Below are 11303 nucleotides of genomic sequence, written 5' to 3' on the forward strand. Positions count from 1 at the left end.
AATAATCACTCTGCTCCTAGAAGGACCAACTGGGGTGTAATTTGATATTAGTATGATACCAAAGGAATTTCTAAGCTATCTGATGGAAACATTGGTAAATTAATACGTTATAGTTAGTAGTGCGTGTGTCATAAATATATTTTTCATTTTTAAAGTAAAAACCAGTGACTGTTGAAAGGCCCTACCTATTTGCAGTTCTTGCAAAAATGGGGTTTGGCCCGTAATTCATCCAGTGGGTGCAGATTTTATATTTGGAGCCCCAAGCGCAGGTCGTGGTCAATAACAAGAAATCAGACAAATTTACTCTGAGTCTGGGGACCCGACAAGAATGCCCTCTCTCTCCCCTCTTGTTCACCCTCGGCTTCGAATGACTAGTGGCATGGATTCGTCATGACCCGGCAATACAAGGTCTGCGTTGGTCCCCCGAATGGGAAGACTGTATCTCTCTATACGCCGATGATATCCTGTTATTCCTAGCCTCCCTGAGGAAGTCATTGGTGTGTGTCTTGGACATTATGGCAATCTTTGGTAGATACTCGGGATTCTCCATCAACTGCACTAAATCCCTCCTATATGTCCTTAATGGAGACCCACCCACCCCACCAATAGGCTGCCCAATCCAAATTAATTCTGCGGGATTCAAGTATCTAGGGATTTATGTTATGTTGGACCCAAAACTCCGCTTTACTTAAAACCTTCTCCTGCCACTGCAGAGGTTGAAATGTGACATAGCTAGCTGGAAACCCCTTCCGTTCTCACTATTGGAAAAAGCGGCCCGCTTCAAGATGATGTCGCTACCTCATTTTCTGTATGCTTTGCAGAACACCTTGGACCCTGTTCCAGCGGCTTACTTTAAAGAGGTTGAAAGCCTACGGAGAGACCTGTTGTGGGACGGGAAACCTTGCATAGCATTGACCAAGCTCACACTGAATTGGTATGACGGGGGTACTCGCCTCATAGATAAAAAATTACTGGGCAGCACAGCCATTAATCAGGGCACCTATAGTTGACCAGATAATCCCGGCTATGCCATGGACAGATGGGTTCTACTGGGAGGAAATTACAATAGGGCACTTTATTCCCAACTATACCACCTGACTGGACAAACTGACCACTCAGTGCGAATATGGCACACCGTTAACAAAACTCTGGGTCGGGAGCGAAAACTCACACTGGCAACCCCTTTGTGGGCGGCTTATGGAAATTGAAGGGATTTGATAAGTGGGACCTCATCGGGATCTCGCAGAAGTGAAATCATTTGCTTCTTTGCAGCAGCAACATGAGTTGGCTGACTCAGAACACTTTAGATACACTCAAAACCGTCACACACTGCTATCCCACATCCCAAAAGGCTCCCCCTCCAGAACCCTCTACACTGGAAGATAGATTGCTAAACGGGCACCTACCCAAGAAAACCATATAATTGACCTATAAAAAACTGATCAACAATATGGAAGACCCCCTTGAGCCATTACATGAGAAATGGGTGAGGGATGGCCTTGAGTTAGATGATGAAGATTGGCAGGAAGCTGTGTCCTCCCCAAGAGTGGTAGCTATCTCGGCCAGACTCCGGGTAGTTAATTCAAAATTCTTCATAGGGTATATGTTACAGGGCCTAGTTTGGTACGCATGGGTAGGGTCGACAGGGGGCATTTTTGGAGACGATGCGGTCAGGAAGGAACATTCCTACACACAATATGGGAATGCGAGTACATACAATCATACTGGCGCAATATCCATGACGATCTTGGCGAAGTGCTCACAATTGTCATACACCCGGAAGCACGTAGATGCCTCCTAAACATATGGGAACCCACTGATTTGAATAGTCACTACACGCAATGGGTCACACTAGGATTCATGCTGGCAAAGAGGAACATTGCAAGATTGTGGGGAAAGGCGCAGCCACCCAAAGTAGAAGCCTGGAAAGAAAACCTAGACTTGTGTATGTGTAGAGAAAAGATGGTTTATACAGCATGGGGCTGCCCCAAAAAGTGGTCCAAAATATGGAACCCTTGGAACTCCTATTAAGGATACATCTGCAACCCTCCGCTTAGCATTGACCCAGACGATCCCTCCACCCCATAGTTTGTACCCACAGCGTTCTGGCATGAAGAATATCCATTGTTGCCTTCACTGATTTTAATTTACCTGATTCCTCTGTATTGTGTATCATATGTCGATGAATGTTTAATTAAAGAATTAAATCATTTTTCTTTTTAAAGCAGTGACTGGGCAATACTTTAATGAGTGGTGTTGTGTGCCAGTGAATTGGGTTACTATCCCACAACACCACCCCTCAGAAGGTCTTGGACTGCTCAGCTTCTCATCCTTATAGAGTCAAGTACCACAACGGGACACTTGGCTCCCAGTAGAGAGACAACTCGGGACCTATTACATGTGAAGGACTCACATCTTTTGCAACTAAAACCCCAATTTTTTACAATGCAGTTCAGAAAATAACTTTATTTAAACTGGTATTGCATGTGGCTTACCTTTCGTGGCCTCAGAGGGAGATGCAGTTTGTTCATGAAGCTGCACTAATATGTCTTTGCTTAGCCTTTTCTTTTGTTTGATCTACTTCTTAGGTTTCGCAAACTGTGTCACCCTCACTTTGAATAGTTTTTTCCCTGTGCAGCCTTCCTTTATGGTCATTCTTGGCAAGTTATAGGAGTCACAGTCTCTGTTGGCATGTTTGGATGCAGGGTCGGGCTGGGGCTGAAAATAGGCCGGGGCACCAAAATAAAAGTGTCTCCCATAAATGATTTACATAGCTAAAAAATGTAGCTATGTTTGCAAATTGGGGCAGTTTTGAACTTGTAAATACGCAATGTATGAGCGTTCTGCAAAGCGTGGAAGAGTGCATGCATTTGGGCTTGCTGCAGGCAATGCTTGTTATAATATCAGGTAAATCAACTTTAAAAACTGGCCGAGCACACCATAAAACAAGCCACAAACAGCCAAAAATCTGGCCCGCACACTAAATGTCAGACCAGCCCATCGGGAAATGCCCGATTGCCCTATAGACCATTCCAACTGTGTTGGGATTTGGTTGAGGCAAAATGTTGGCACCTACTTTCATTCTGTGCATTTGCTACCATCATTTCTTTTTGATGCAGCTCTAGAGTCAACTTTCACCTCAAAAAGGCATTTGCATCCAAACATTGATAGCTGCTGTCTTTGTACATAGCTTTATTCTTCTTTGCCTCCTCACATGAGCGCCTGTGACTTTAGAAAATCTGGCCAAATACTTTTGACTAAATGATTGCGTCAGTAGGAAAAACTAACTTGTTGCACAACTATATACTTGATTGCACTGAAGTAGCTTTGAAGCACTATGTCAGGACTATACAAACCTCTAAAAATTTAAATAAATACGAAACACTTAATTAGGCTTCTTGTTAAGTGTGATGTCACTAGGCACTAGCTGTTAGGTTGGCTTTGAGCATTATATGGCTGCTGTCCTTATCCTAATTCGATGCATGGTACATCGGAGCACTCCTCAGACCCAGAAGCAGAGAAGCCAAGATATATCTTCAAGCTGGCACTCTTTAGACTGGACAGTGGCAAATTTGGGTCTAAATGTGGCAATTATATAATATCTTTTTTAGGTCTTGACTACTAATAGCTTCAGATGTTTTCAGCAACAGATCTGTTGTTTCCAATGTAGACTTGGAGTGTTTTTGGGTCCGCTCCCTTGCTCATGGTTCAATAGCTAGCTTGTCTAAATCAGTTTCCTGTTCCTGTTATGATTTTTTTCCCTATTCGTGTGTTTGTTCTGCCCTATGTGTGTTTCCATTTTACTATGTATTGAGTGGGTGCGTTGCTTCCTTTCTCTGCTAATGGTAGGACCTCGCATTGCAGGAGGGACTATTTCCTATGGCCCCTCTCTCTTTCTTCCTGTTCTACCAGCTCCCCTCTCCTTTCTTTTTATTGAAATATCACCTATCCCCACCACACACTATCCACACATTTGGGAATGTTTTTTTAACCTTTGCCGACAGCCATACCATCATGACTATGGCACACACGCCAGCCATTTTGGAAAGCTTTTTTCTGGCTCTATGAAAATGCAGGAAGGTCACTATGCTTGCGCACAAGCATTTGCAAATGAAGATAAAGGCTTTTTTTTCAGTTCAGGACCCTAGGCCCCGAAATTAAATAAAAATCAGACTATCCTCTCTTAATAGGGCAGGTGGTCTGATGAACCTATGTTGATGGAGCTACCTCTGTTGAATGGTCAGTGTCAGGTTTCCAGAGCACCTCCATTGAATACATGATGATTTGCCTGACTCAAAGCAGAGTTGGCAAACTGTCTTTTTGGAGGACTGTTCTGTCAAACTCTAAACCAGGCCCTTTTATTCTAATGCATCCCAGGACTACCATTCAATTATGCTGCTACCTTACTCTCATCCTCATGAGGTATTATGCGAGGTGAAACTGCTGTTGACCAATAGGATGCACAGAAGGGGTGCAGTTTGGCCACTTGTAAAGGTCTTGATGCTGAGAACGTTACATTTCCTTCTTGATTGAATAGTTCAAACAAAGGCTGTCAAAAGTCACCTTTAGAGGGACCCAGTTTGGAGGAAAAGCAAAGAGCAAACAATTCCATAGCAATCTTATAATTCTTCATTGAACATGGAGATTAATGGGAAAGTAAATAGCAAAGCACAAATATTTCCCTGGTAATATTTAAAATGAAAGCCCAAGGTAAAGACATCCAGCATGATATCCAAGGTCAGATTACAACTGTAAAAAGCAACATTAAGGGACAAAAATTGTAACAATAGGGGAATGAAAATGATTAAAAAAATTAAAAATAAGGGAAAGCATGTGTTGCGAAGAATCCATGACTCATAAACGCCTTTCTATATATGATTCAAACTGGAGCTTGAATCACAGGAAAAGAGTCAACTTTATCTTAGATTGGGAACCTCAATCAGAGTTTCTTGAAGAGACAACTATCGTTGGATGGGCAGTTTATAAGACTTGCCCACCCCCTTTCCTTTAATTCATTGCTTACGCCTAACAAAAAAGAAACTTAAGATTGACATCCTTTGCCTTTTGCAAAACTCTGCAGTCCCATCGCTGCTCCATCTGACATTCTGCAATGATCACGGAACAGTCCTTCAGATGACTGAAACAGCAGAAAAGCCAGCTCCGTCCAGGCTGCAAAGATACCCATCCACATGCCAACCGCTGTGTCCTTCAAAATGCGACTTGCCTGGGTGTTAGGTATTGCCTTTGTCTTGATACTTGCAAGTACTGATAAGTTCTTGCCACTAAGATATTATTTGGGTGTACAGGATGTTAATATTCCTCCAAAAGTATTGATTATATTTTTGGCAGGAGTGCCCTGTAGCTGGCACCTTGTTGGTCCCAATGATAAGTATCACTGTGTGTGTGTGTGTGTGTGTGTGCGCTCCCGGGATAACGTCTCATTATGTCTGCAATAAGGCATTAGGTTTTGTGGATCTAAGCTTCACCTAGTCTTCCAACCCTGATTCTGAATATGAGATCCGTTTTTGCTTTGAGTGTTTCTCAACCCCTTGAATTGCATGGGTTACCTTTTGTGCCATTTTTTGGCTTCATGTGAGGAGACTCAGCTAGTGGCCTCTATAAAGCTGCTTGTGCATTCTGAATTAGCGTGGAAATGTTGCTGCTGACGCTTGCAGTAAGATCTGGATACCCATTTCAGCCCATAAAACTAGCCTTATAAAAGCTTATTCTTCTCTTTTCACCAACCAGTTTGCCTGTATCAGCTGTAGTGTGCAATGTGGATAATGAATTTTAAATATCATGCTACCACAATATTGTCAACCAAATATAGGCAGGACCACTGGATTTAAGCACTTCTGTTCCGTGGCAATTTTTGCATAATTATGGATATGCCGCTTATGCCACATAATCCGTCACCTGCTGTATAATCTGCATATTTTAACACAAAAAATGTTTCAAGCTGAAATGGATCAAAAGTTACAAAAAGTATGGCGACTCGAGTTTCTGCTTACTGGAGGTTTTTTTCAAATGTTGACTGGTCATCTTTCAGTTGCTTATTGCTGTATTTGGGTGTTAAATTGGTACCAATAAGGTGAAATATTTACTCAAACACTGGCATCTGGAGTAAAAATGTCTAAACCTGGGCGGAGTTTGCGGAGTTCTGCTATGCAGAACTCTGCGAATAGACCCATAATCTCTGCCATGCTTCGTGGAGTTTCGCAAGTGACGGAGTGTGCTTGGTAAGGACTGTTCGTGTTGATTTTCAGTGCCTGGTGTTTGTCCTGCGCTGGAAAATCAATGCGAATAGCATCATGCGTAGCACAAGAAGGCACAGCTTCTTTTCTGCCACTTGAGTAGATGTTCTACCCGAGCAGCAACTTTCTCCATGCAAACAAAATGTTTCTCACCGCTGCCCACATTGAGAAATACGACGCAAGCGTTGAAAAATTTTGCAGTGATGTGGATTTTTCTTGCTTGCGACTGTCAACTTGGTGTTGGGGAGCGCGAGTGAGCAAAAATCTCACCGGGAGGTGGATTTTCCTCTCTCACGCTAGCCAAATTGATTTTGGGGAGCGCGAGCTAGTGAAAAATACGGTGGAGGTTCTGAGAATACATAAGTATAACTATGAGTATAACTATAACTGCTGAATTTCTATGATGTATGGGTAAAATGTCAGCCTACCTTTCACGACTCTGTAACCTTGAGTTTTAAATCGGTGAATATATATTAAGCAGCAAACCGAGAGAATAAAAGTTTGTTTGGATTACAACTCACGGAGTCAGCGCCTCACTTGATTGTACGTGTGGATTGGTTTTGAATATATATATATATATATATATATATATATATATATATACACACACACACATATATATATATATATATCCAAACTTGAAATTACAAAATGGTGGGAAAACAAATCTCTTTCTGCATATAGTGAGGTGGGACGTGTGCCTCGTGGGCTGAGGATTCTGTTGGCCCCGAGCTTTGACAGACCAAATCCTGAAATGCTCCGTGAGTGGGGAGAGAGCAATTTACAAGCCTCGATGAACTTAGTTCGTATTTTGTGCAAATATGCTAAAATAGACCGCTTGGAGATCTTAAAGGAATTGGAAGAAATCACTGCCAAAATTGAAAAGTTACCCCCAACAGAGTTCATTAACAAAACCAAATTGGACATTGCAGAAAGACTCAAAAAGCACGAGGATAAAATCAAGGCAAGAAAAGCCCATAAGTTCGCTAGGGATCTGGCGGACTATGAAAACGGTCAGATTTTTAAGTTTTCCAGAAAATATGATCTTGCCAAACGGAAACAATACTGTGACAAAACCTCGACCACCAGGATTGTAGAACAAATGGATGGTACTAATGAAGACCTATCTAATGACACAGTGTCAGTGACCAGCGGCTCAAGTATCTCAAGTGCATCTGGGGAAATAATCTCTCAAAATCGTCCAATCCTTAACGTGAGTGAGGAGCTCGATTTTTTAGTCGAGGAGAGACTGAAAACACTGCGTCCCAGGATACAAAAAAAGCAAGACGCAGGCTCAGAAACAAACGCAGGAGAGAACAGCGCAAAAGGCTCAAAAAACGCAACAAAAAAGAAAACATTCTGGAAAAAGAACAAACGCAACTAGACAACACTGTCATTAACCTAACTGACGTAGTTCTAACCAAGGCTGAACAACAACTTTTGTCATTGGGTTTGAACTTTTGTCCTGGAGAGAATTTTGACTATGCACGCACTAGAATTGATGTTTTCTGTTTTATACGAAAACTCAAACTTATGAAACACTTTGCATTAAAAGCAGACAAAAATCAAAATCATGTGTCTGATAATAGTGTGCAAGCAAGTGGGGAAACTCCATTCTTACAGGCTGCAGATGTTGGGGGGGTAGTAACTATGCACGATCTTCTAGAGGAAGAGGAGTCTAACAGTCAAATTCTTGACCCTATTGATATATCTACCCAAGACAGACTGCGAAAAATTGACTTTGTTCAACAGGGGGCGGGCTTGAGTCCTTTTAGAAATAAATCTAAATTTGTACCCCTAATGCCAAAAGACTCCATTGACACCTATCATGATATGGTCATAAGAGATCTTAAACAGCTAAATATCAGCACTAAAAACAACAAATATCATCGAGGTGCTATGTTCAGGAGAATTGCATATAACAAATTGGTTAAAAAACTTGGTGACAATTGTAACATCGTGATAAAAAAGTCCGATAAAGGAGGCAACCTTGTGTTATGGCCTAAAAAACTGTACATAGAGGAAGCTGAAAAACAACTGGGCAACACACTATGTTACCAAAAAACCACCTCCAAAGAATATGACAATGCTAGACTATTGGTACAAAAAATGATAGCTCAATGGAGAAGGGAAGGTTTGCTTTCCAATGAGGAGAGTAAATTTCTGTATAAAGAACATCCGGTCTTGCCTGTTTTGTATCTTATTCCTAAGATACATAAACAGGTAATACCTGTACCAGGCAGACCTATCATTTCCGCCATTAATAGTGCTAGCGAAAATATTGGTCAATACATCGACCATTTCTTACAGGATTTGGTGAAATTGCTCCCAAGTTATGTAAAAGATACTGGTGATTTCCTTACAAAAATCAAACATGTGAATTGGTCTGATGATCTATGTCTAATGACCTTAGACATAGAATCCTTATACACCAGTATTAATCACACGCAAGGACTAGCTGCAGTAAAACATTTCTTAGCCACTAGACCCATTGAAATGTATGCGCACAACAAGGTGATTGTAGAGCTCATTAATTGGTGCCTACATAACAATTTTTTCCTGTTTAATAACATCTTATATAAACAGAGCAGGGGAGTTGCTATGGGGGCCTGCTTTTCCCCCAGCTATGCGTGTTTACACGTAGGCTGGTGGGAGGAGCAGGTCCTTAAGCATGAATATAAGCAGGTGGTAGACCAACATGTGTTGTTGTATCTTCGATACATCGACGATGTTTTCGTCGTATGGCGCGGAGATGCAGCATCCGCTCAATGCTTTGTCGACAGCATCAACAAAAATGATCTCAACCTGACTTTCACTTCCCACATTCACACCTCGGAAATAGAATTTCTGGATGTGAAGCTAAGAATTGTTAACAACTCCATACAGAGCACCTTACACAGGAAGAGCACGGCAGGCAATATTACATTGCATGCAAATAGCTCACATCCAAAACACCTCATCGCAAGCATACCATACGGAGAAGTCTTACGACTTAAACGTATTTGCAGCGATGAAGACGACTTCAAAGAGTGTGTTGATGATATGCGCACAAGACTCAGGGTAAGAGGCTACAGTAACAAAGTTATTAACACAGCCATTAAAAGAGCAGAAGAACGCCCTAGAAGCAGCTTGTTCAAAGATGATTCGGTTCAAACCATCACTGAAACTACCGACTGTGATAATCCCAGATTAATCCTTACCTACTCACATCAGGAAAGGAAAATCAGGTCAATTATTCATAAACATTGGCCGATTGTCCTGACTGACAGCATCTGGGCGAGAGACTATCTATTCCCCCTGCTGTAACTTTTAGAAAGGGAAGATCCATGGGCAATGATCTGGACAAAAGTTCACCAGAAACCAGAAAACCGACAACTTGGCTTCAACCCATGAAGGGGTTTAAAAAATGTTCCACGTGTCGGGCGTGTAAATTTGGCTGCAATAAATCGGCATATGAGACCCCTTTTAATACATCCCCTGTGTCCATCAAGGGAACTTTCAACTGCAAAACAGACTTTGCTGTCTACATCCTGACATGCACCTGTGGTTTAAATTATGTGGGAAGCACAAAGCTACAGGTGCATGTCAGGATCCTTCAGCATCTGAGGGCCATTCTCCACAATGATGTTACCTATCCGGTGGCCAGGCATTTTGCCAAATGCCACAACAAAGACATCAATTGTCTTTCTTATTTTGTTATCGCCGCAGTTCCAAAATCTAAACGCGGCGGAAACAGAGAGAGAAAGCTCAGACAGCTGGAGACCAAGTTCATATTGGAATTAGACAGCAAGTGGCCCAGGGGCCTCAATAATTCGGAGGATATGTATACATATCTATAGAGGAATAAAGTGCCCACCTGTTTTGGCTCAAGATGCAGCTATCGTTACACTGTAATTTCTGCCCAATCACAAATCATGTTCATTCCCTCTGCCATGTCAGCTCCCATGAATCCCTCCTGTCCTCAGAATAGCCTACACTTACTTTTGACAAAACATAGCATATGGTACCTAACTTCATTTCAGATGTAACACATACACTGATTAATACTGATTGTAATAATGAATTGTACAATACTGTATGTCTATATATGCATAGTAATGTATGACTATAGAATTTTTAATTGACCAGTTTAAGTGAGTATTGTTTACACGCCACACACATTTTTTATCATTTTTTCTTTTTGCACTATTATCACAGGAAGCACGTTATGTTTAAATTTGTTGGAAATCTGTCATGGGTTAATAGTATTTGCATTTTTTTGATTCTAAACACACGATCACAGGCTGTAATGTACATATGGCATATATCAGTGGTTCAAGCAAATATAAAGAAAGAAATCTTTTATGAGACTGTGTAAATGACCCATATTGGGTAAAAACTTTATAAATGGATTTAACCTATTATTTAAAGCCTGATGACATATATCAGCGGTCTTCACAATGGCACATCACAAAACCACTATGCCACAATAATTGCTCAAACTCGCATTTAAGCAGTTAGTAAAACATTACTTTTAATCAAAAATTATATATTTTTGTAAAATAACCTGGGAAAGACGCAGATCCTTGTGATAGTCTTTTTATTATGTTTAGTAATCATGTGACCTACTGACCACGCAGTGCAGGGGGTGTGTACATTTGGTGTTTGAAAAACGTATAAAACTTTAAACGGTCGCGATAATTGCTGAATGTGATCAAGGGCTCTTGAAGCCCGAAACGCGTCGTTGCAGGCTGGAAAAGAAACGCAAATAAAATCTGCATCTTGCCTGACTCGCTGTGGTGGTCTGTGTTCCTTCCTCGCCGCACGTCGGAAGTGGTGGAAATTGTTTGGTGCATATATATATATATATATATATATATAACCTACTGGCAGTCGCCAGTAGGTAGTTATAGTTAGGACCTAGTTACCTTAGGAAAATGGCAACATTCTATTCGCAATAACTTTGGCGCCGATTGATGAATCTTCGTGAAATTGTTCATATCAGCTCCGATGTTGAAAGTTTGGGGGTGATTCATCAAGGGGGGTCGAGATAAAAGAGGGGTCCCAAAA

General features: G+C 41.4%; 1 protein-coding gene across 1 annotated transcript in view; it reads left to right on the plus strand.

Moving 5' to 3' along the window:
* UEVLD (UEV and lactate/malate dehyrogenase domains) overlaps positions 1-7638 on the plus strand; it is a 150356-nt gene extending 142718 nt beyond the window's left edge. The window contains exon 8 of the mRNA XM_086954149.1: positions 7088-7638. Coding sequence (XP_086810275.1) covers positions 7088-7638 — 551 coding nt within the window. The remainder of the gene's footprint in view (positions 1-7087) is intronic.
* The last annotated feature ends 3665 nt before the right edge of the window (positions 7639-11303 follow it).

The sequence above is a fragment of the Lissotriton vulgaris genome, chromosome 2_1 (genome assembly GCF_964263255.1).
Source record: "Lissotriton vulgaris chromosome 2_1, aLisVul1.2, whole genome shotgun sequence".
NCBI classification, from domain to species: domain Eukaryota; kingdom Metazoa; phylum Chordata; class Amphibia; order Caudata; family Salamandridae; genus Lissotriton; species Lissotriton vulgaris.